This window comes from Prinia subflava, chromosome 8 (assembly GCF_021018805.1).
Source record: "Prinia subflava isolate CZ2003 ecotype Zambia chromosome 8, Cam_Psub_1.2, whole genome shotgun sequence".
Classification (NCBI taxonomy): Eukaryota; Metazoa; Chordata; class Aves; order Passeriformes; family Cisticolidae; genus Prinia; species Prinia subflava.
The window spans coordinates 13,410,498-13,434,842 of record NC_086254.1 but is presented as its reverse complement, the minus strand read 5'-3'; the positions used below and the strand labels follow the sequence as shown (position 1 = coordinate 13,434,842).

Here is a 24,345-nt window from a genome sequence, read left to right as displayed (position 1 = left end):
GGCTGTGGGATTAGGGAGGAAGAGGAGGGCTGGCTGTCGGGCTCAGGAGGAAGAGGAGGGCTGGCTGTGGGCTCAGGGAGGAAGAGGAGGGCTGAGTGTGGGATTAGGGAGGAAGAGGAGGGCTGGGTGTGGGATTAGGGAGGAAGAGGAGGGCTGGCTGTGGGATTAGGGAGGAAGAGGAGGGCTGAGTGTGGGATTAGGGAGGAAGAGGAGGGCTGGCTGTGAGGCTCAGGGAGGAAGAGGAGGGCTGGCTGTGGGACTAGGGAGGAAGAGGAGGGCTAGCTGTGGGATTAGGGAGGAAGAGGAGGGCTGGCTGTGGGATTAGGGAGGAAGAGGAGGGCTGGCTGTGGGATTAGGGAGGAAGAGGAGGGCTGGGTGTGGGATTAGGGAGGAAGAGGAGGGCTGGCTGTCAGGCTCAGGGAGGAAGAGGAGGGCTGGCCGGAGGCTCAGGGAGGAAGAGGAGGGCTGGCTGTGAGGCTCAGGGAGGAAGAGGAGGGCTGGCTGTGGGATTAGGGAGGAAGAGGAGGGCCGGCTGTGGGATTAGGGAGGAAGAGGAGGGCTGGCTGTGGGATTAGGGAGGAAGAGGAGGGCCGGCTGTGAGATTAGGGAGGAAGAGGAGGGCTGGCTGTGGGATTAGGGAGAAAGAGGAGGGCTGGCTGTGGGATTAGGGAGGAAGAGGAGGGCCGGTTTTGAGGCGCTGTGGGCTCCGGCCGCCGTCACTTCCTCTGGCGCAGGCCCTGGCGGGGGAAGCCGGACGCGAGCCGGGGATTTCAGCCCTGTTCATGCCTCGCCCGGCTGGAAACCTCCCGGAGCAGCCCCGGGTGGCGCTCAGGGTGTCCCTGCCTGCCTTTGGGGTGTCCCTGCCTTTGGGGTGTCCCTGCCTTGGGGTGTCCCTGCAGGATCGCGGCTGCCGCCCCGGCAGCGGTGCTGGCCCCTCCCGGGTGAGGCCGCCCTGCCCGCGCAGGGCCCGGCGCTCCCTCAGCACGGCCGGACAGAGCCGTGACAGCTCCGCGGGCTGTCCCTGGGGATTCCCCTGAGGGAAAGCAGGGAATGGTGACAGCCATGCACAACCCTGCTCCTGTTGTGCCCGGCCGCTGCCCCGGCCGCCCCCGGGGGCGCTGCTGAGCGATCCGGAGCCGTACCGGGACGGGGAGATGGCCGAGCTGGATCCCTCCGAGAGCTGGATCCCTGCAGGATCTGGATCCCTGCAAGAGTGGGATCCCTGAAAGAGCTGGATCCCTGCGGGAGCTGGATCCTTGAAAGAGCTGGATCTCTGAGAGCTGAATCCCTGTGAGAGCTGGATCCCTGCAAGAGCTGGAACCCTCCAAAAGCTGGATCCCTGCGAGAGCTGGATCCCTGCGAGAGCTGGATCCCTGCAGGATCTGGATCCCTGTGAGAGCTGGATCCCTGTGAGAGCTGGATTCCTGCAAGAGTGGGATCCCAGCAGGAGCTGGATCCCTGCAGGATCTGGATCCCTGTGAGAGCTGGATCCCTGCGAGAGCTGGATTCCTGCAAGAGTGGGATCCCAGCAGGAGCTGGATCCCTGCGAGAGCGGGATCCCTGCGAGAGCTGGTTTGTGTATTCAGCGTTTTCGGGAGGGTTCATTGCGGGAGGGACGGGGCTGCCTCTGAGCTGTGTCTGCCCACGTCACAGCTTTTGTCACAGAGCTGGCACCAGGGTGAAATACAGCCCCCAAACTCAAAACCTGAGTGGTGTTTGCTGAGTCTGGTTATTTTCTACACTTATCAGCAATGATTCCATTCACACTGCGTAACAGTTTCAGTCCCAGGGCATGTCCCAGCATAAGCAGCCAAGAGCCCGTCCTTGCTGCAGAGGTGCTCCCAGCTGAAGGCACTGTTGCATTCAGTGCTTGGCACTGGGACAGTCTGGGGGGCTCCTGAGGAAACTGGCACTCTGTGCCAGCACTGGTGGAAAAACTTCATGGAGCCACCCCTGGCACCTCGGGCACAGCCTCTGGAGTCGGCTGGCAGGATGGTGACCTCCTCCTTTCCTCCAGCTCAGATCTTCTGCACGTAATTCCCAGGGAAAAGCCCTTCCTTGCCGTGCAGCCGGCCTTTCCACCAGCCAGACGCATCTGGGGAAGGAACGAAATGTCAGGCGTGGTGCCAGCAGGGCAGGGAGAGGAGCTGGGCAGGGCAGGAGCCTGGTACCTTCCATCAGGATGTCAATGACGTCCCCCACGCTGAAGCTGAGCTCGTCCACGTCCTGCCCCACGTACTGGTAGAGCGCCCGGCACCGCGGCCCCTCCGCCTTGGGCTGGGGCTTGGGGCGCCGGGCCGGGGGCGGCCGCTGGCTCACGCTGCGCCGGCGCTGCATCCTGGGGACGGGAGGGGTGTGATGACAGGGGGGCCTGGGCCGGGCTGCTCCCTGCTGCCCGTCCTGCTGGCCACCACCCATGGGGTGCAGAACAGCTGGGTGCTCCCAGTGCAGGGACTGGGGGAACTGGGGCAGGATGAGCTGCCCATCCTGGTCTCCCTCACCCATGGGGTGCTCTGTGCCTGCAGATCCTCTCTGCTCCCAGTTCGGGGACTGGGGGAACTGGGGCAGGATGTGCTGCACCCTTCTGCCCATCCTGCTGTCGCCCACCCATGGGGTGCTCTGTGCCTGCAGAACCTCTGTGCCTGCAGAACCTCTGTGCTCCCAGTGCAGGGACTGGGGGAACTGGGGCAGGATGAGCTGCCCATCCTGGTGTCCCTCACCCATGGGGTGATCTGTGCCTGCAGATCCTCTGTGCTCACAGTTCAGGGACTGGGGGAACTGGGGCAGGATGAGCTGCACCCTCCTGCCCATCCTAAGGTGCTCTGTGCCTGCAGCACGGCTGGGTGCTCCCAGTACAGGGACTGGGTGAACTGGATCAGGATGTGCTGCACCCTCCTGCCCATCCTGGTGTCCCCCACCCATGGGGTGCTCTGTGCCTGCAGATCCTCTGTGCTCCCAGTGCAGGGACTGGGGGAACTGGGGCAGGATGAGCTAGCTGACCCTCACCGCCTGGCATGCTCCGTACCCATCCTGCCCATCCTGCTGGCCCCTACCTGTGGCCTGCAGAACAGCTAGGTGCTCCCAGTTCAGGGACTGGGGGAACTGGAGCAGGATGAGCTGCACCCTCCTGCCCATCCTGCTGTCCCTCACCCATGGGGTGCTCTGTGCCTGCAGGATTCTCTGTGCTCCCAGTGCAGGGACTGGGGGAACTGGAGCAGGATGAGCTGCACCCTCCTGCCCATCCTGAGGTGCTCTGTGCCTGCAGGTAGATTCTCCCAGTGCAGGGATTGGGGGAACTGGAGCAGGATAAGTTGCCCATCCTGCTGTCCCCCACCCATGGGGTGCTCTGTGCCTGCAGCACAGCTGTGTGCTCCCAGTTCAGGGACTGGGGCAGTATGAGGTGCACCCTGCTGCCCATCCTGCTGTCCCTCACCCGTGGGATGCTCTGTGCCTGCAGGTGGGTGCTCCCAGTGTGCAGACTGGGAGGACTGGGATGCACAAGAGCCTGGGGGATGTGTCCTGCCAGCAAAGCCAGATTGCCCCACTCTGGTCCTCTCCTCAGAGGGGAAAGCATCTCCCAGCACTGGTGGCACTGGCAGAGGAGGATGGGGCAGGGAGAGGGGTGTGGGACAGGACCTACCCGGCCACCCCCTGGTCGGGCACGTTGAGGAAGTCCATGTTGTGCTCAGACGGGGGCCGTGCCTTGGGCTGGTGGCCGGCGCTGCGGGCGGGAAGAGCCGCGGCCGGGGGGCCCCGTGTCTGCTTCTGGGGCGTCTTGTAGGTGTCCCTCGGGGCCCAGCCATCGCCGTGGGAGATCTGAGGGCCCCCGTTCCTGCAGGCTCCTGGAACAGCCCGTCCCAGGAGGGTGCGTTACAGGGGAGCCATGCACAGCCCACACCCCTGGGTGTCCCCACCCTGGTACCCCTTCCTCACCTCTGGGTGCTGGTGGGGCACTTCGGGAAGGTGCCGGATGCCTGCTGCCACCTCTGCCCTGTGCTGCCCCCTTCCTTGTGGGCTCTGGGGGGACACAAGCCCCCCGTTAGGTGACAGTCCTCAGAGACGGCTGTAGGGGCTGTGCCCCCATTTGTACCCTGTTCCCCAGAGGTGCCCGTGCTGCCCCATCAGCAAGGCAGAACTGGGTCCTTCCTGGGAGAGACACAAACCCCACAGGGTACACCTCCAGCTGTGCCCTGTGACCCCAGCGCTCCTGTGTCCCCCCTGTGCCACCCCTCAGTGCCCTGGCACTCACTGGCATTCCTGGGGAGCCCATCCCCGATGCTGACCGTAAGGGTTTTGCCTCCAGCTTTGAGGGCGGCCACCTCGCCCTGTCCCCTGACGAAGGTGACGTTGCGGGTGCCGCCACCGCCCCAGCCCTCCTTCTTCACCCGAAACTGTAGTCTGGGGGCGAGAGAAGCCATGAGGCTGCGGTGACAGCACCCTGTCCTGCTTTGTCACCTCTCCTGGCCTCCATCCTTACGTGTCCTTGAAGGAGAGGGGCAGCTTGGAGCGGGTGAGCTCCTCGAAGCGTTTGCACAGGAGGCTGATCAGCTCCGTCTTGAAGATGGACTCCAAGAAATTGTCGGCGTCATTCTCGTGGAGGATGAAGAAGTCGTCCTGCCTGGTGCTGGGGGAGCAACCAGAGGTGTCGGCCCCACCACAGCTGGTGCCAGCTGGGCTGGGGGGATTTGGGGACCCTGCTGGGCTTGGGCTCACCCCAGGGAAATGTGGAGGGAGATTTAGCTGGAAAACTCCCCAGCTTCTGCAAAGCACCCGTGGGGAGCCTCCTCCTCAGGGCTGGGTGCCCCCATGGATGAGGGACTGGGGGCATGGAGAGGCTGCTGGGGGTGAGAGGGGAAGCCCAGCCCTGGGGACACCCCGTGCAGAGCCCCTGGTGAGGGACACACCTCAGCGAGACGCCGCTCACCGCCTGCAGCTCCACCTTCTTCTTGAGCACCTCCTTGATCTGCCCCTTCTCAGGGCCCTTCTTCACCTTCTCCCGCCCGATCAGGTAGAAGCACTTGGGGGTGAGGATGAAATCCCTCTTGATGGGCTGGGAACGGGCAGGAGAAAGGGGGTGAGGGGGTTTTGCTGGGGGGCTCAAGCCCCTCACACACATCCCACCCAAGGGAAGATACCAGGAGCTGCAGCCCAGCCCAGGTGTGTCCTTGTACCTTGAACCTCCGATCGTATTTGGTGATGGAGTCGGCAAAGTCGACGCGCTCCCTCTTGGCCAGGAACTGGCGCAGCTCCGGCCGCTCCTCCATGCCCAGGTAATCGCCCACGAAATTCCTGTTGATGCTGTTCCTCCGCCTCTCCTTGAAGTTGTAGAGGATGCTGGCGGCTGGAGGGACCCCAGAGAGGTGCAGGTGGGACGTGGCTCTGTGCTGGTGGCTCAGAGCCCCCCCAGAGCAGCCGTGGGAGCTGTCACATGGATCATGGCAGCAAAAGTGGGGCTTGTTTCATGCCATGGGAGGGATCCCAGCTGCTTGAGCTTGGCTGGCTTTGAAACCCATTCATTGCCTTCAAAAAAACCTCGTGCTGTGGGAGGGAGGGATGGACCCAGCTGTTTTCTGGGTTTTCCTCCTTGATTTTTCCTTCATGCTTGGGAGGATGGGAAAACCCATGATGGGGTCAGGTCCTGGCAGGGACCAGTGGCTTGTCCCATCCTTCTCCCAACACTGACTCTCAGCTACTCCCCTCCACCCCTGTGCAGGCCGTGAAATGCAGAGTCAGCACAGGGATCCCAGGGCTGGAAACAGGAGCAGGAAATCTGTGCTGTCCTTTCAGAGTGGGCAAAGACTCCCAACAACTCATGGGCCAGTTCCTCCATCACCTCATCACCATCAGTGCCACGATTAGGAGGCAGGCTGCTGCTCTGGGCTGTCCCAGTGAAAGGCACCCTAAAACAGCACCGGGGGTGGCCCTGTCCCTGTCCTTGCCCAGCCTTACCCTCCTCTCTCATCTGCTCGTATTTGCGGACAGCCACGTGCCGGCGCCACGCCTTCTGGATCACTCGGGCGAAGCTGTCGAATTTCCTCTCCCGCATCTCCTCGAGCAGGAAGAGCTGGGAGGGACAGGCAATGCTGAGCCAGGACACCCCAAACCCTCCTCAGCACTGCCCAGCCATGGGCAGTGTCCCCCCTTGTGGAGTGCCTTGAAGCCCTTGGGGGAATTCCCAGGGTCTTGCCTTGGAAGGATCTTCCCTGCCTAGGCTGGAAGTCCTCCCCATGGCACCCTGCACCCTGTGTGCTCTGCCCCGGTCCCTTCTCTCCCCATGTCCCTGGTTCTCGAGATTTCTCCTTTCCATTTCCCCTTTGGTGGTGGCATCCCTGGTGGCTGGCCCCGTCTTCCCTATAGGTCCTGACCTTACCTTGTCCCTTGTACGACCCCCATGCCCTCAGACCATTGGTTCCTGACCCCTATTTAGGCCAGTGCACAGCACATGGCAAGGTCTTTGTTCCTGATCTTCCTTTGGCATCTGAAATAAACCTTGCTGGAACTGATTCCTGCAGAGCCCCTTCTTGCCTCTCCTTGCTGAGCCTAGCCGTGGCGTGTGAGATGTGTGAGCTTGGCTGCTTTGCCTCAACTCCCCCAACGAGCTTTTCCACAGGAGATGCTTATTGGGATGTAGGTGGCACCTCCACCATCTAAAAACCCACCCCCTGGGGGTCAGGGCCACCCACCGACTCGGGGTTCTTGACGAACACCTTGCTCCGGCCCATCTGGTACTGGTCTGGGTCCATGTTGACCGAGCGCAGGAGGTGCTGCACCCCTTGGCGCTCGTCCCCGCGCCACGACGGCCACGTCTCGGGGGTGAGGATGGCGTAGCTGTGGGGAGACATCAGGGTCACAGAACCCACAGTGGTTTGGGTTGTAAGAGACCTTAAAACCCAGCTTGTTCCAAACCCCTGCCATGGGCAGGGACACCTCCCACTGTCCCAGGCTGCTCCAAGCCCTGTCAAACCTGGCCTGGGACACTGCCAGGGATCCAGGGGCAGCCACAGCTGTGCCAGGACCTGCTCACCCTCACAGGGAACAATTCCTTCCCAGTATCCCATCTATCCCTGCCCTGTGGCAGTGGGAAGCCATTCACTGTGTCCTGTCCCTCCATCCCTTGTCCCCAGTCCCTCTCCAGCTCTCTTTAGTCCCTGGAAGGAGCTCTAAGGTCTCGCTGAGCCCTTCTCTTCTCCAGGTTGAACACCCCAAACTCCCTTCACCTGTGAAGCTGTGCCAGGGCCTCCCCACCCTCCCAGGGAGGAATCCCCTCCTGACCAGCTGCTGTGGGATCTGCCAGCCCCGTGCCAGTGGCCGCTCACCGTTGCAGGAACTTGTGGAAGAGGCGGCGGTAGGCGAACCCTGCCCGGCGCACGCGGATGTTCTCCTTCAGCCCCAGGTACTCCACCTGGTGCTTCACCCTGTGCAGCAGGGAGGGACAGTGTGGGGTGACAGGTTAGGAGGGACCTAAAGGCGCACCTAAAGAGGACACACACGTGTCCCACACGCTCCCTGTGCTTCCCTGGGTTTGTGGACAGCTTGGAGGGACCAGCCCAGAGCTGCAGTTTTTTGGAGGAAAGCAGGTCCTGGCCACATGTCCATGGCCAGCTCCAGTTCCCTGGGCTCTGTGGGCTCCCTGTTACCTGCTCTCCTCCCAGTCCCGGGGTTTCTTGGTCTCGTTGGGTTTGATGCAGCGGATGTAGTGTGGGGTGCACTTCATGAGCGTGTTCACCAGGTCGTTGGCCTGTTTCTGGTGCAAGGATCAACCTCTGTAGCATCAAAGGGGGTGGTGGGGACAACCCCTGCCACCACCCCAGAGGCAGCTGCTGCTCTGCAGCCCATGGGACACACCTTGATTTTGGAGCCCGCGGTGGTCGGTCGTCCCTTTTTGTCAGAATCAAGTTTTTCTGGGAAAAGCATCCGGATGAAACCGCTGGAAGGGAGGTGACAGTCCCCAGTGAGAGCTGCCAGGCTCCCCAGGCTCAGCACGGCCTGGGCTGAGGCCAGCTCCAGCTCTGCCTCTACTGTGGGGCTGAGTCCCTCCTCCCTGACCACCCTCAGGAGCAGGGGCAGGGGCAGGAGCAGGGGCAGGAGCAGGAGCAGGAGCAGGAGGAGGAGGAGGAGCAGGAGTAGGGGCAGGGGCAGGGGCAGGAGCAGGAGCAGGAGCAGGAGCAGGAGCAGGGGCAGGAGCAGGAGCAGGAGCAGGAGCAGGAGCAGGAGCAGGAGCAGGGGCAGGGGCAGGAGCAGGAGCAGGAGCAGGAGCAGGGGCAGGAGCAGGGGCAGGGGCAGGAGCAGGAGCAGGAGGAGCAGAGCTGGTGGATGACCCCACTCTGCCCAGTCCTGTGACCCTGGGATGGCCCCGGTGCCCATGGGGCCATGCAGGACTGAGCACCCCAAGCTGTGATGCCCACAAAGGCAGGACCAGCCTTTGAGATGTGGATGTTGAGGACTCTGCCCCTTTTTCCAGCCCTTTTGGGGCGCCCCAGGTGCCCAGCACTGCCAGACTCACTGTTCACTGCTCTGCATGAGCTCGATCAGGTCGGTGAAAAGCACGTCCCGGTTGCGCTCGCAGAAGCCGTTCACGTCGTAGGACACCTGGGGACAGGAGGGGACCTCAGCTGCGGTGGGTGGGGCTGTGGGGTGCAGCCTGTGGGGTTTGGGGTGCCCTACCCACCTTGCCAGCGTAGTGGTGGATGACAAAGCCCGAGTTCCAGCTGTTGAAGTGCTCGTGGGTGCCTACGGCCGCCTGCAGCTTCTGCAGCAGGGTCTGGTCGGCGCCCTCGCCCGTGGCGTGCATGGTGGCACACACATCATCCAGGACACTCATGATCCCGGGAGGGTTCTGGGACAGGAAAGGGAACCCATGGGTGGGGCAGGGCCCAAACCTGCACCTGGTCACAGCTGCTTCATGTGAGCCACAGCTAAGAGCTGGTGCCCTCCCACAGGTGCTGGAAGTGTCCAAGGCCAGGCTGGACAGGGCTTGGAGCAGCCTGGGACAGTGGAAGGTGTCCCTGCCCATGGCAGGGAGTGGGACAAGATGGGCTTTAAGGTTCGTGCTAACCCAAACCAGTCTGGGATTCTCTGCTGCCTGGCAGGACCAGCTTTTGCCACCTCAACAGCCCACCCAGGCCCTGTCCCTGGGTGCCTCTGCTCCCCAAAAAGCCTCCCCAGCAGAGGGCACCCCACTCACCAGCTTGTTCTCAATCAGGTCACACACCACCTTGTTGTTGAAGTACTGGATCTGCGTCCACTTGATCCCCTCCTGCACATATTCCTCCTGGGGAAGCACAGGGAGAGCTGGGTGGGCCCCAAGCCCCTGGGATGTGCTGCAGAGCCCCTGCTCCAGCTGTGGTCTGGGGAGGAGGGAGGTGCTGGCACAGCCCCACAGCCCCCAGACCAGCCCCCTGTACCTGCTCTGCCTTCAGGGTCAGCTCGATGAAGATCTGCTGCAGCTTCTCATTCACAAAGTTAATGCAGAACTGCTCAAAGCCATTTTTCTGCATGAAAGATGGAAGAGAAAATGGTGTTGAGTCATCTTCTGCTCCTCTGGCTCGGTGGGGGGACCCCAACCAGCAGTGCCTGGGAGCTACTCCAGAGACCCTTCTGGGGGCCAGCTGATCCAGGTGCTGTGGGAGCAGGGCAGGACACTCCCAGCAGGGCTCCCAGAGCAGCCACACACACCTGGAATATCTCGAAACCGTAGATGTCCAGCACGCCGATGCTGTACTCCTCGTACGGCTTCCGCATCGCCCGGTTGATGGACTGCGGGGGCAGAGGGGACAAGGTGGGCGCGGGGCGGGGGGACTGGCTGTCCCCTGGAGCAGGGGGGGACCCTCATCTCCGAGACCCACACACCTCCACAAGGAAGTCGAAGACGCGGGCGTAGAGCCCCTTGGCCAGGGCGTCCCGGGTGTAGGCCGCCTGCTCCACGTTGAGGGTGACGGTGATGGACTCGGAGCGGCCGCCCCACTTGCTGTCCATTTTCCTGCTGGTGACCTTCTCGTTGAGGCGCTCCTGGTCGACCCCCAGCAGGTAGGCAGGGAAGGCCAGGGCTGGGCAGAGCGGGGCTGGTCAGGGCTGTGTCCTCCCCACCTGGCTCCGGCCATGGTTGAAACCCTCGGCCCCGTCCAAGTGTGAAGGACAGCAGTGGGACAATGGGATGGGTCCTTCCTCTCTCAAGGTGACTCCTGGCATTTATCTCCTGGCTAATCAAGCTCTGGCTGAGCCATTTGCTCTCTGCCTCAGTTTCCCCATGTCTAACCTGGGGAAGGCGCTGGTGCTGCTTCCCTCCTCTGCCAGGGGCTTTGTGACACAGCCAGTTTGCCACTCATTCCCGAGGGTCCCTGGGACCGCCCCCACCTGTCCCCTGGAGCCACTTTGGTACTCACAGTCAGCGTTCTCCACCCGGGCGTAGTTGCCCTCCTCCTGGAAGCTGATGTTGCCCAGGTGCAGGATCCCTGCCACGATCTGCAGCACCAGCTGCTGGTCCTCGCCACGGATGCCGATCACCTGCATGGCGTTCTGGGGGTGAAAGGACCCCCTGAGCCCCTGCCCAGCCCCAGAGCTTCTGGGGACTCCCCTCCCTCCCAGGCACTCACCATGGTCTCATGGAAGTCGCTGCGGTCATCTGTGCCCTCCACCTGGTAGGTGTCTGTCTGGTTCAGGTAGAAGTAATAATCCGGGCTCATGATGCCCAAATTCTGCCGCTGCTCTTGGGATGCCCCTTGGATGAGCTGGAGGGGACAGGGGGCTGTGATCACCCAGCTCCTGGTGTCCCCCCCGCAGCCTGGTGGCTCCAGGCCACCCCCATACCTGATAGTAGATGTGGAAATTCCGCTCGCACTCGTTCTGGCTCACCACGCGCGACTTCTCCAGAAGGAAGTTGGAGATCTTGCCCCCGTCGGGTTCCCCGCCACGGCTGAACTGGATCTCGAAGTATTTTCCCTGCTCCAGCACAGATCCTGCTCAGAGCCATGGCCCTGCCTCAGGGGATTCCTCATTCCCCTCAGCCCTTCCCCACCACACGAGGAGCTTTGCTGGGATGTGCAACCCCTGGCTGAAGAATTTATGGATTCTCTGGAGACTTCATCACTCCCTCAAATGCCCAAAAGGAGGCTGGAGCCAAGAGCCCACAAGAGCCTGTGGAGCTCCAGGAGCCCACAAGAGCCAAGTCTCTTCTCCCAGGTGACAGGCAACAGGAGGAGAGGAAACGGCCTCACATTGCCCCAGGGGAGATTTAGACTGGATATAAGGAAAAATTCCTTCACTGAAGGGGTGGTCACTGTGGTGGAGTCACCATCCCTGGAGGGATTTAAAAGATGTGTGGATGTGGCACTTGGGGACACGGCCCGGTGATGGCCTTGGCAGTGCTGGGGGAATGGCTGGACTTGATCTTCAGGGTCAGCTTTCCAACCCAGCTGCTTCCATGGTTCTGCTGCAGTGCTGACCCCCTGCACCCGCCCTGTGACTTACAAAGCGACTGGAGTTGTTGTTCCGGACAGTTTTGGCATTTCCAAAGGCCTCCAGCAGCGGGTTGGACTGCAGGATGATGTCCTTCACGTGCTGGGGACAGAGGAGGGGAGGGCTCAGCACAGCTGTGTCCCACTCCAGGCCTGGGGACAGACCCGAGGCTTTGTGTGTCCCCCAGTCCTGGAGTGGCTGCTCTGTGTGTCACCATCAGCCAGGGGGATTGGGGGCCAGGGTGGTGGGGATCAGTTGGGAGGTGAAATGAGGAGTGGCAGGGGGGACAACAAACCTACCTGGACTTTCTCCCCACCCCCAGACACTTTGGAGATGTAGCCCATGATGTATTTTGCTGCCACCGTTTTCCCAGCTCCGCTTTCTCCGCTGTGCAAGTGGCAAAGCAGAGGAGATGTGAAATGGCCCCATCAGAGCTCCCCATGCTGGGGGCTTTGGGGTGGTTCCTGGGGCAGGGCCAGAGGATGACAGCGAGTTTTGGGGACTGTGGCCATCACCTTGGAGGGGTTGCCCAGGGGTGTCAGTGCGAGCAGAGCGTGGCTCAGTGCTCCAGGAGATGTTGGATTTCTCAGCACCGGATTTAGAAGTGGAGGAGGGGCACTTGGGAGCCTCGGAGGGAAGTGTCCGGCCTTGCCCCACATCCTGACCATTTCCCTTGCAACACTGCCCCGGAGAGCTGCATTGCACAATGCTCTGTCCCTGCCCCTGGTCACAGCCCTGCCTGGTGCTTGTGGCCCAGGGGGTCCCTCCAGACAGCCCAGAGCTCAGGAGCCAAATCTTCAGCCACCTCTCAGCTGGGAAACCCCAGCTGGGGGAAGGGGTGGTGGGGACAGATGTCCCCAGGGGCAGTGACACCCCAGCTGTGCCCAGTGTCCCCCAGTACCTGATGATGACACACTGGTTCTCCCCGTCGATCAGCATGTTCCGGTACATGTTGTCAGTCAGGGCGTAGATATGGGGAGGATTTTCATACTGGGCCTGAACAGGGGACAGGGACAGCGGGGCTGAGCACAGGGCAGCCCCCAGCTCCCCTCCCCAGACCCCCTTAACTGCCCACAGGGCAACCAGCCTCTTCACACTGACCCCAAACCAGGGACAAGGACAGCAGTGCCGGGCACAGAACAACCCCCAGCTCCCCAAATCCCCCCCAAGTGGGAATCAGCCTCTTCCCACAAACACAGCTCATCAGTGGCTGGTGCTTTCTATCTCTCCCCTCCTCCTTGGGAAGCTCGCTGGGGCAGAGCCTCTCCGGCTGCATTTTACCATGTTTGGGTTTCTTTAGTGTGCGTTTCTGAGCTGAATTCCCCAGGAATGTGGATTTGCTGCTGGGTCTCTCGTTGGGAGCACTGACCCCTGCAGCAGCCAAGGGGCTGTGGAGGATGGGGACGCTCAGGGGACGCCCCCGGGGCTTTGCACAGAATTAACCCCCGATTGCCCCCGGGGCAGCCTCACCGCGCCCTGGTACAGCTCGATCTCGCGGTCGGTGAAATACGGCATCTGCTTGAAGGGGTTCACGGAGATCAGCACGGGCCCGATGTAGGTCTGGGCAGCAGGTCAAGGGCCGTGTGTCCTTCCTGTGTGCCCCTTCCCAATCCCACCCCGGTGGTTATGGGGTCCCTGCCGCGTCCTGGGAGCTGCACCAGGAATGCCACGAGGGTTTCCAGCCTGGCACAGGCAGAGCTGCTCTGCTGCCCCGGCCTGGGGCACTCCCGGAGCTTCCTCAGCCCTGGAGTGTCCCCTGCAGTGTGAGAGGTGCAGGAGCATCCCCTCAACTCCATGGGCAGGCTGAGGATCGGCTCCAAACCTTCTCCAGCATCCCTGGAATTCACCCTCTACTCATGCTCCATTTGAGGCTTTTCCATCCTGATTTTACATCCAGGGAAACTGAGGCACAAAGAGGAGGGGAACCGCGGCTCCTGCCCTTCCCTGCCCACCATGCCTGTCCTGCAGCATCCCCGAGTCACTCAGCGCGGGCAGGGCGTGGAAAAGCAGGGAATTGCACCTGGAAATGGTGCAAGGACGGGGATGAGCCCCCAGCTGGGTGAGGAGATGGAGGCTGGGGATGGAGCAGAGCAGGGGGGCTTATCCCAAGCCTTTGATATCCTATTTGTGTCCCACCTGCCAGTGGGGCAGGGGGACAGTGGCCAAAGGGGAGGAAGAGGGAGCTTTTCTGGGAAATGCAGAAGCTTGGGATGTTGAGTCATGGCTGGACTGGAGCACTGCGTGCAGCAGCACAGAAAAAAAGGAAGAGAGAGGCTGCGTGGGGCATTTCCCCCCCTCAAAATAACAAAACAAAAACCCCAACAAAAGCCAACCCCAAACGCATGTGAAGCCCCAGGGCTGTGGGGGAAGGCGGCTGAGTCACAGCCGGGGCAGCATCGCCTTGTAAGGACAGGGCCACATCGCCAGGGGAGACAGAGCGGCGGGGACAGAAGCCTCAGCCCCGCTGCCACCCCGGCCAGCCCTCCCCGTGCCCTGCTGTGCCCCTCGGGGCTCTGCTCCTTGTCCCCAGCAGGGCCAGCCCTGGGGAGCAGGGGTGGTGCCAGGGCACCAAGCTGGTCACCTGGGCCACCTGGGCACGTCCCCAGGCAGGGGTGGGGTGAGCAAGGCAAGGGCTTGGGGACATGTCCCTGTCCTCCCCCAGAGCTGTGGTGCTGAGCAGTGCCAGCTCCGTGGTGGCAGCAGGGAGCTGGGACAGCTCATTGTCCCCTGCGCCGGGATGGTGTCCCCAGTGTCCTGGCACCACTGGGGACGAGGGGTGGCACCTCCTGCCCGTACCTGCAGGGATGCTCCTGCTCCATCCAGGCTTTGCCTGGATCTGTGCGGGGTTCAGAGCAGCCAGGACGTGCCCTGGGCATCGCTGGGGGCGGGTGACAGCAGCAGGGGACAGTGGCCACTGCTGCCACCCCGGCCACAGGCAGGGGGTCCCCGGGGTGCAGGAACAGGGGGAGGTGAGGGTGAGGGGCTTTGCTTGGGGCTTTGTGCTGACAAAGGAAGGAGCACAGCAGGTCCTGCAGCGTGGCAGGGCAGGGGGTTGGTTGTTGTTGTGGCTCTGCCGAGCGTAGCTCAGCCTGGGAACGGTGACATTCCCATCCCAATCCTGTCCCCGCAGGGCGCAGGACACTGGGGCAGCTCCAGCTCGTCCCACGGCCTGACAAAGCCTTGAAGCCAACCCCGTGCTGCTCCCCGTGCCTGGGGAAGGATACGAAGATGAAATCATCCATGAAACGCTTCTTGAGGTTCTCCACGATGGCCTCCTCGGAGATCTTGGTCAGCAGCACCATGTCATCCACGCCGCTCTGCTTGACATTGTGGCTCTGCCAGTGGAAGCGCTCCTTGCTGCCCTGGTGGGACAGGGACACAGCGGCTGTGCCGGGGCCACCTCCTGCCACCAGGGCTGGCTCTGACCCCCTGAGCCACCAGCAGATGGGACTGCGCCCCGGCTCAGCTGTCACCCCAAACCAGGCACCTCCTGGTGCAAAAGGGAGGGGTTTGGCCAAGCTGGGGACTCGCAGAGCTCAAAATTCAGTGCTCTGGGGCTTGTCCCGACCCTCTGGATCCCTCCTCACCCGCTGGCACCCAGAGGAGCAGCCAGGACCTGCCCCAGCTCCGCTGCTCCTCACCCACCCTAAGGAAGGACTAATGAAGCAGTTGATGCACTGAGTAATAATGAGCCAGAACAAGGCAGGGGGAGGGTGGTGCTGGCATCCTCTGCACCCCAACATCCTCCTGACACCACCCTGCTCCCCTTCCTCCTGCCAGGGAGATGCCAGCACCCTCTGCCCAGCTGTCCCCAGCTCTGTCCCCGGGGCAGCAGCAGAGCTGGGCTGTGATTTCAGCCCCTGTGGGGTAAACACAGCCCTGGGCTGGGAGGGGGGGATTTCTCCATGCAAAACCCACCCACAGGCCTTCCCTTGCCCTCGATGTCCCCACAAACAAGCTGGGCACAGCTGCGGTGCCCACGTGGCCCTGGCACGGTGCCCAGGGGGGACGCCCCATTGGGGCCGGTCTGCGGCCCCTCTTTCCTCATGGCCGTGGTTCCTCTTTCACTCCCCTGCTCCTGTCACCGATTTCACTTCTCCCCCATGAACCCCAGTCTTTTTCCATTTCCCGTTTCTTCTTTGCTTCCCCTTTTGCTTTATTTTCCTGCTGGTTCTCAAGATCTCAGGGCTCTGCATCCCGACACCTTTGCGGGCTCCTGGCTCTCATTTTCCCTGGGTGTCCCCAGCCCCCCACAGCCACCCTGGGGTGTCTGTCACAATCAGGTGCTGCTCCTCTGCCCACCTCCCTCCTCACTGGGCTCTGCAGCCCCAAACATCCCCTGTGCCCCCTCTCCAAACCCCAAATGCAAGTCAAGCCCATGCAGCTGCTGAGGGGACCTCTGGCTGTGTTGTCCCACCTCCTTTTTTTGGGGGTGCACAGAGCTGGGTCAGCTCAGGGGGCTCAGGGGGTCCAGGGCTGCTCACACAGCCTGAAATCACCCAGGGAGCTTCTCCTCTTCCTCCTGGGCTTTTTTCTTGCCTTCATCCTAATATCCAGCTGGAAAAGCACAGGCAGGCTCAGCCATCCTCTCCAGGTCACTGTGGTGTCACCCAGGAGCTGTCAGGGACCCCATGAGCTGCCCAGCTTCACCCCAAACCCGGGGCTTCAGGAGGAGAAGAGTGGGAAGAGCCCATGGGCAGCCAAGCACCTCTGTGCCCCATCCCCATCACCCCAAAGCTGCCGGCACAGGCACCCCGGGCTGCTGATCAGGGCCAAATTAAGGCAAAAGGAGCATTTCCTGCACCGAGAGCTCAAAGTTTTTGAGCTGACACCTGGAGATTCTCCTTCAGCCACACGACTGCTCAGAGCTGTCAGTGGTGAGTGTGCCTTCACCTCCTCTTCCTCTGGGCCAGCTCAGGGGCTTTCCTGGCTCTGCTGGGGCACCTGGTGCAGCCCAGCTGGGAGGAAAGCACCGGCTCACAAAAGGGAAGGTTTGTCCTGGGGATCTGCAGAGCTCTGGGTGTTCCTGCCTGCCTTCCCTGAGTGTGTGCAGGGCCAGGGCTCACTAAAAATTCGGGTAAAATCAAAGTAAAATCAGGATGAAGAGGAATTAGGGTCCCTCAAAGCCCTGGTATCGCCCCAGCTCGGTGCCCAGAGAACTCCCATGGAATGGGGCTGCAGGTGAGACCCCTGTGGGGAGTTATTTTGCACAAGTTAATTTGCTTCCAGAGGTTTGGGGCAGCACTTTCTCCATCCCCTGCTCTGTCCAGTCCCCTCTGTCCAGTCCCCTCCTCTGCCCCAGGCCAAAGCTGTCCATGGAAGCCATTCCATCCTCATGCCAAGCAGGGAGAAGCTCCTGTCCCCTCTCCACCTCCCAGGTGAGCTTTGCAGCCCCTGTGCATGAGGGACTCTGCTCCAAAGGTGACACCAGAGGAGCCCCTCAGCATCCCCAGTGGTGGCACGGGGACTGTCCCCACCCCTGTGCACAGGGCCAGGATGCTCCTGGCACTCAGGAAGGATCTCTGGGTGGGAAGAGGAGCAGCCCTGTGGCAGCATGGCAGCACTTAAAAACCATCGTGTTTGTGTCAAAACTGTGGTTTAACCACTGCAGAAAACCCGCAGCCCTGAGTCAGGAGCGGATGCTGCCCAAGTGGCACCTCCTGAGTTGAAATGGGCCAAGCCCAGCAGCATCAACACCTCAAAAAACCGCTGGCAGCCTCGAGAGGAGCAGCAGGTTTGTCACATCACTGTCACAGCCAGCCACAAGCAGGGACTGAGGATGGGGCTGGCCCTGGCATGAGTCAGGGTCACAGCTGCAGAGTCCTTCTGTCCTCAAGTAAGCCACAGAACAGCTTCAGGCGGGAAGGAGGGGACAGTGTGAGTGTCTTTGGGGACAGCATCTTAGCAGCCTCTTGGAGGTGACAGCCACAAGCGTGGGCGGCAGAAGGTTCAGTCTCAGCCTGGCCACTGTCCCCTTCCTGTCTGGCTGGAAATAGCTGGGGACAGCATCACCCCGAGGCCCGCAGGAAGCGGAGCTGAGAGCTGGGAGGACACAGCTGTGGCAGCCCCCTACCCTGTGTCTGAGCATCTTCTTAATTTTGAGAGCTTTCATCTTCCTCTTCTGCCTCCACATCAACGCTCAGGAGTGGCTGCTGCCCTCCCTGCAGCCCCTGTCCCCTGCAAGGCCTGGCCATGGGCACCAGCACCCAGAGGGTCCCTCCTGGCCTGGGCCATGAGGCTGCCACCCCTGCCCCACCAGCAGCACCAGTGGAACCAGCAGCATCAGTGGGAACACAAATTTGTCCCGTGGGTACCACAGCAGTGACAGCAAAATCCAAACCTCTGCGTCAGCACAGACCCATCCCCACACCCTGGTGGTCCCCACCCTGTCCTGGGGGTGGACACCCCCAGCACCCCACACCCACCGCAGTGCCTCACCCAGCCGTGTCCCCAGGCTGGGGAGCACTGTCCCCTCTGCAGCAGGGACAGGGGGCTGGCCCCTGGCACCTCCCAAAGCAGCAGGGACCGGGCTGGGTGCAGGGCAGGGCAGGGCTGAGGTAGCCCTGAGGTGACAGGAGCAGGAGGTGACACCCAGAGGCCCGAGGGGAGCAGGGTGGGGTCCCCAGGAGGGCCCTGCTGGCACTCACCATGCTGTCCCTGTGTCCCTCCCCAGGCCAGGTGCTTGGGGTGCTGTCACCGGCGGCACGGGGCCATCCTGGAGCACTTGCTTTTTGCCTTTCTGCTCGATTGTGGCAGATTTTCACTCCCCCTCACCACTTCCTCGTTTCAGACTCTTGTGGGGGTGGGGAGGACAGCAGCAGCTTTGTCACTTTGTCACTTTGTCACCAGGAGACTTGGGGTTGGCCCTGCCCGGGGTGTCCCTGAGCCAGGTGAGGCAGAGGAGTGTGGGCAGAGCCCGCCAGGGATGCTCAGTGACCTCTCCCTTCACCCCGTGGTGACAGTCAGATGTCACCTGTGCAGAGGTGGTCAGTCAGTGCTTGCAGGTGGTTTTAGGAGCAAGGTGCTCTTGGTTGCTGCTTTTTATTTTTCCACCCCTGCCAGGTCTTTTAAATAAAAGAGGCCCCGCTTGAGGTGCAGAGAAAAGTGGGGTTGCTGCTGGAAGCTGAAGCTTGAGACAGTTCTTGGCCAGCCTGTCCCCATTGTCCCCGGCAGAGTTACAGGATGGTTTGGGTTGGAAGGGACCTTTAAGATCCTCTCATCCCACCCCTGCCATGGCAGGGACACCTTCCACTGTCCCAGGCTGCTCCAAGCCCTGCCCAGCCTGGCCTTGGGCACTGCCAGGGATCCAGGGGCAGCCACAGCTGCTCTGGGCACCCTGTGCCAGGGCCTGCCCACCCTCACACCCAACAATTCCTGCCCAATCTCCCATGCATCCCTGCCCTCTGGCAGTGGAAGCCATTCCCTGTGTCCTGTCCCTCCATCCCTTGTCCCCAGTCCCTCTCCAGCTCTCCTGGAGCCCCTTCAGGCCCTGCAAGGGGCTCTGAGCTCTCCCTGGAGCCTTCTCTTCTCCAGGTGAGCACCCCCAGCTCTCCCAGCCTGTCCCCAGGGCAGAGGGGCTCCAGCCCTTGGAGCAGCCCTGTGGCCTCCTCTGGGCTGGCTCCAGCAGCTCCACGTCCTGCTGCTGTTGTTCCCCAGCTCTGCAGGTGTGGTCTCACCTGAGCAGGGCAGGATCCCCCCTCCCCTGCTGGCCCATCACCATCACCATCACCAGGGGTCTCTGTGCCATGGGGGAAATTGTTCCTCTGTGCCCTAAAGCAGCTCTGGGTGAATCCCCACCTCTCCACCCTGCTCTGCTCCCCACGGAAAACCCTCCCCTGCTCCCAAACCGCACATTTGGGGTGGACTGGGGTGCTGTGGGTGCCCAAACCCAACCCCGGGCTCGAGGAACACCAGTGGGGGCAGAAGCTGTGCCCGGGATCGTAGCTACTCCTTTATTATAATTCATGTCGCTCCTCCTCAGAGTTAGTATGTTAAACATTGGTCAGTAGATATATATCGATACAAAAACGGTGAGAACACCCCCTCCCCTCACCCAGAAACGTCAGAACGGAGCATGGCACCAGGAAGGGAGAGAAAGGAGATCTGCTGAGCACCAGAGAAGCTGCGATCGGCTGAGGAGCAGGTGGACACAAAAACACAGCTGGGAGAGGAACACACGGGGGCTTTGCTCTGGGGGAAGGGGGCTGTCCCCTCCCTGCACCGTGGGGATGGCCCCAAGGGAACGAGACACGGCTTTGGACAAAGGTTTCCCATCACTGTGATGTGGAAAGGCCTGAAAATAATCATGATAATAACAGTTATGCTAACAAAAGGCACATGCTTTGGAGAGTTGAAGTCAGGTCTCCTCCACAGGCTGCCCGTGGAGAAACTGGCCCAGGTTTGGCCACGAGGTGACCTGGAGGAATGTCAAGCCTGCTCTTTTCCCATCACTGGAGGCCTCCTGTGGGCAGAGGAGTGCGTGGCACTGGGACTGGCACCTCGAGGCCACAGACACACGTGGCCAGGCTGCCTTAGGAGGCAAAGCACCTTTCGGAGGCAAAGCACCTTTGGAAGTCAAGCACCTTTGGAAGTGAGGCCCCTGCAGAGGCTGAGGTGATCTCTGGGCAGGGACACTGTGACAGGAGCCTTCGTGTCCTGAGCCCTCCTCTGCTCTGCTCCCTGAGCCTGGCACAGCCTCGACACCCACGAAGTGACCGCAACCCCGAGCACACCCCTGCCCCCAGCTCAGCTCCTGCTTCAAGGGACAAAAACCAGTCCTAAACATGACAAGGCCTTTAAGGACTGAGAGAGGAACACCCCAGTCCAAGCTGGTTGCTGTGGGATTTTGCAGAACTCCCTCTCCCAGTTAAACTGGTGTCACCCTCTGCTCACAGGGTGCCAGGGTGACAAAACCCCTGCTCTGCCCCACTCCCCACAGCGGCTCCTCTCCGTCCATCGCCCAGGAGCCACAAGCCACGCCGGCTCCACAAGGCTCCTGCACCCTCCTCCCTGTCTCCCTGGGGTCCCGGGGAAGGGCAGCAGCCCCGGGAGCCCCCGAGCCCCGCGGTGGTGCCTGGGGACACGGGGCAGGGTGAGGCAGGAGCCGGGCGAGCGGTGCCGCCTCCCCCCGTGGCGCCTGCTGCAGGACCTGGCTCCGCTACTAATAAATAACAACATCAGAACTTCAAGTAAAGCCCCTGCTCTGCCCAGCTCGCCCCTCTCCCAGCTGGGGCTGCAGTGGTTTAACTGGGAACCGTTGTGAAGCTCGGGGGCCAAGGGGGTCTGTGGGGGACGGGTCTGGGGGAGCCAGGGGAGATTCCCAGGGCGGACAGGGAGGGCTCTGCTGGCAGCCCTCCGGCGGAGCTTTGGCCTTCCAGTTTTGCCACGGGGGGGTCCCGCCGTGTCCCGCTGTGTCCTAGTGCCCCTGGCAGGTTTTACAGCACATCTGTCGGAAGTAGGTCCGGCTGCAGAACTTGAACTTGAGGACGAGCGGGCAGTAGGCCACCTTGTTCACATCCTTGCACTCTGCAGGGGACACAGAGGGGGAGAGCAGGGTCACAGCCGGGCTGAGGGGATCCTGGGGGGCTTTGCCAGGAAGCTGAAAGATGCAGCCGTGATGAGAAGCTGCTGAGGACCTCACTAATTAACACCTCTCTTTGCCAAAGTGCAGTTCCTCCATTCTTCAAGGTTTAGTTCCTTCATTTCTCGGGGTCAAGGCTTGGCCTGGGACCAGAGGGGACCAGAGCCATAGAATGGCCACATTTTCAACAGAGTGATTTGGATTGGAAGGAACCTTAAAGCTCATCCAGTGCCACCCCCTGCCATGGCCAGGGACACCTCCCACTCTCAGAGTGCTTCAAGCCCCAGTGTCCAACCTGGCCTTGGACATTTCCAGGGATGGGGTCTCCCCACCCTGGACCCCAACTGGCGCTGTGCTGTGCTCCAATATCCCTGTCTCCAGTGGGACAGGTGTCCCCTCCCCAGAGACCCCTCACCTTCAGGGTTGTCCGTGGGCCCCGACTCGCACTTGGTCTCGCACTGCTGCATCCCGGGGGGCTGCAGGGCCTCCACGCAGTCCATGGACGGCTGCCCGGTGTGGGCCAGGCACTGGACGGATCTCCTCTGCTGGCCGAGGCCACACTGGGCAGAGCACTGTGGGGACAGCACACAGGGAGCTGCCGTGGCCACCACGGCTTTAGGAACATGACAGGAGTGGGACACATGAGGGGTTAGGGGGTGCAAAGGCTGCTGGAGGTGGCTGTCCCTTCCCTCCCCAGCTGGGACTCCCTGGAGTGACTGAGTGCTGTGGCCCTGCACCCCAAAAAAGCTTGGTTTGATTCTCCAGGGCCCAGGGAGGATCGCTCACCCAGCCCTGAATCACTGGCCTTTCCCAGGCCTCCTGCACCCCAATGTCACCCTGCTGCTAGATGGGTGTTGGAGGGCAGGGAGGACTGTCAGGGCCACCCCACTGGGCTCTGGGGGGTCCAGCAGTGGCCCTGCTTGGCTGTAGGGCCAGTCCACGTCTGCTGAAGTGTAAAATTCTCAGCTCCCAGGGTTCCACCACCCAGCCACCCATGGGGACCCTTCAACGACTTCTGTGGGGTCCTGCTAGGCCTGGGACACCCCCAGGGTCAGCTCTGCCCTTGGGTCACCACCACAAAAGAGCCAAAAAGGGGGCAAAGAACAATGCCACGGGGACCTGCTATCTCCTGGATAGTTGTGGTGGCCACACAGGGCTCTGCTGGCCAGCAAAAGCACATTAAAAAAATCCCTGCAGGATTTGAAGGGCTGGGGAGGCTTCTCCTGCAGGGGGAGGCTGTCCCTACCTCTCCCCACTCGCCGGTGACCCAGCGGGGCGGGGGGCAGCGCCGCAGGTTGCACCTCATGCTGGTGGGGGGCTTGGTGGCCTCGTGGCACTGGGAGGTGGGCAGGGTCACGCTGTGGTCGCCGCTCTTGCACAGGACGATGCGGTGGCGGAAGCCGGGCCCGCAGCTCGGGGTGCACTGCAGGGACAGGGGACACGGTCAGGGGGGACAGAAGCAGCTCTGGCTGCCCCCGGGCTGCTCCCCCCTTTCCTGGCTCCTGAGCCTCAACATCCCCACACTGCTCTCCACGGTCACCATCGGTGATTTGCACTGTCCCCCTACGGAGCAGCGCCCTTGGAGACGCGAGGGATGATCATAAAATCAGAATATCCTGAGCTGGATCCCACAGGATCATTGATCCAGCCCCTGTCCCTGCACAGACACCCCAACAATCCCACCCTGAGCATCCCTGAGAGCGTTGTCCAAACGCTCCTGGAGCTGTGGCAGCCTTGGGGCTGGGACCATTCCCTGGGGAGCCTGGGCAGTGCCCCAGCACCCTCGGGGGGAAGAACCTTTCCCTGAGCTCCAGCCCAAGGCCTGACACAGCTCCAGCCCTTCCTGGGCTCCTGTCCCAGAGCAGAGCTCAGCCCCTGCCCCTCTGCCTCCCCTCAGGAGGAGCTGCAGCCCCCGAGGAGCCTCCCCTCAGTCTCCTCTGCTGCAGCTGAACGAGCCCAGTGCCCTCAGCCTCTCCTCAGACCCTTCCCCAGCTCCGTGTCCCTCCTTTGGCACTTGCCTCCGACCAGTCCAGGGCCACCCACTCTGGAGGACACGTTTGGTTGTTGCAGGGCTCCAGCATCTTTGGCCGTGGCTGGCTGCAGGAGGCATCATCCAGGGTTTTCTCCTCGCTGGCAGAGATCTTCCTCTTGCAGAAGACGCTGCGGGTCCGGACGCCCTCGTTGCAGCTCCGGCTGCACTCGGACCAGTTCCCAATGGCCCAGCTGGAGATGGATCAAAGGCAGAGCTTGGAGGGGCACTCTGGGCTGGGCCTGTCCCCACACTCCTGCACACAGCCCTGGTCCTACCCCAGCCACAGCCTCCCAGGCAGCTCTGGCTGAACCACAGAGCTCCTGCACATCTGCCCTTCCCCTTCAGGAGAAGAGCCAGGGAGGGGCTGGGACAATCCCTGAGGGTCTCACGGAATATCTGGGACACAGAGGAGAATCCCCCTGCCCCATTCCCCTGCAGGCAGTGTCCTGGTGGGGGCTGTGCCTTGGGAAGGGCAGCCAGGGGGGAATTTCACTCTCCCCCAGCCGGGCTGTCCCCCCTGGCCCCCTGCCCGTGCCCCAGGTACTCACGCCGGGGGACAGGGCTCGGTGTTGCAGCTCCTCTGCCGCTCGGGCACTTTGGTGTCAGCGCTGCAGAAATGGTTGGGGACGGTGGAGCCGTCGGAGAGTTTCCTGCACACCACAGACTGGATCTGGCTGCCTGCCCGGGGAAAACAGGGAAGGGGCAAAGGGAGGAGGAGGCTGAGGCCGGAGCAGGGCCAGGCTGGGGGTGCCAGCCCCACAGCTCTGCTCCCACGGGGCGATGTGACACAGCGGCCACTTGTGCCCGCACACCGAGCCTGAACTTGTTCCTCCATTCATAGCCAAGGGCTTCTCTGACATCAGCAGGAAAAATGGATGGTGGAAAAGTGGAATGATGGTGCCAACGCTTGGATGTGGCATTCAGGGTGACAGGGCGGGGATCGGGCACAGCATGGCCTCAATGGCACTGGAGGATTTTCCAGCCTTGATGATTGTGGGGTTCTAGAGCTCATTAGCCAGGGGAACTCATGCTCAAATGAACCTGGTCTAAGCCTGGCCTTTCTGGGCAGCACTTGGGGAATAACAGGAGCAAGGAAGGACAACACTTGATCAACACAGTGTCTGGCATGGAAGACAAGCCCTGAGCTTTAAACAGGGAACGTTATTGGGCCAGTCTCTTCTGAATACCAGCTCAGCCCCTCCCAGCCGGGCTCTCCAAAGTCCTGAGACATGGCCCAAACCTGTGTGTCAATCCCTTGGGAACCAGTCCAAGGATTCAG

At 61.9% G+C, this 24,345-nt stretch overlaps 2 protein-coding genes across 3 annotated transcripts in view; both read right to left on the bottom strand.

Moving 5' to 3' along the window:
* Window positions 1-601: 601 nt before the first annotated feature.
* Window positions 602-18,256, bottom strand: MYO1F (myosin IF). Its single transcript, XM_063403230.1, has 28 exons — window positions 18,102-18,256; window positions 14,679-14,816; window positions 12,925-13,014; window positions 12,356-12,450; window positions 11,754-11,841; window positions 11,467-11,556; window positions 10,807-10,938; window positions 10,593-10,727; window positions 10,383-10,515; window positions 9,850-10,046; window positions 9,676-9,756; window positions 9,405-9,491; window positions 9,185-9,271; window positions 8,669-8,836; window positions 8,504-8,589; window positions 7,846-7,927; window positions 7,638-7,744; window positions 7,317-7,415; window positions 6,684-6,828; window positions 5,950-6,064; window positions 5,172-5,341; window positions 4,905-5,050; window positions 4,478-4,624; window positions 4,250-4,398; window positions 3,934-4,017; window positions 3,641-3,842; window positions 2,172-2,338; window positions 602-2,095 (listed from the first exon to the last, which is right to left on the bottom strand). The coding sequence occupies exons 1-28, from the start codon at window positions 18,102-18,104 to the stop codon at window positions 2,019-2,021; spliced, it is 3,300 nt and encodes a 1,099-aa protein (XP_063259300.1). The 5' UTR covers window positions 18,105-18,256; the 3' UTR covers window positions 602-2,018.
* A 1,130-nt stretch (window positions 18,257-19,386) lies between these two features.
* ADAMTS10 (ADAM metallopeptidase with thrombospondin type 1 motif 10) overlaps window positions 19,387-24,345 on the bottom strand; it is a 65,395-nt gene continuing 60,436 nt past the window's right edge. The window contains exons 21-25 of one of the 2 annotated variants that reach the window (XM_063403235.1): window positions 23,615-23,744; window positions 23,053-23,257; window positions 22,281-22,457; window positions 21,450-21,606; window positions 19,387-20,979 (exon numbers count right to left, since the gene is read on the bottom strand). In XM_063403235.1, coding sequence (XP_063259305.1) covers window positions 20,870-20,979; window positions 21,450-21,606; window positions 22,281-22,457; window positions 23,053-23,257; window positions 23,615-23,744 — 779 coding nt within the window. In that variant the 3' untranslated portion in view covers window positions 19,387-20,869. Of the gene's footprint in view, window positions 20,980-21,449; window positions 21,607-22,280; window positions 22,458-22,995; window positions 23,258-23,614; window positions 23,745-24,345 lie in introns of those variants that run through there. The other variant, XM_063403234.1, reaches the window with a different exon arrangement.

What these genes read in the sequence shown, in the direction of transcription:
- MYO1F (XM_063403230.1), bottom strand. An exon ending in CCGCGGGCTCCAAAATCAAG is followed by an intron (nt 7,745 to 7,845) that starts GTGTGTCCCATG and finishes TCCTTGCACCAG; the next exon opens with AAACAGGCCAACGACCTGGT. An exon ending in TGGGCTCCCCAGGAATGCCA is followed by an intron (nt 4,018 to 4,249) that starts GTGAGTGCCAGG and finishes GTGTCCCCCCAG; the next exon opens with AGCCCACAAGGAAGGGGGCA.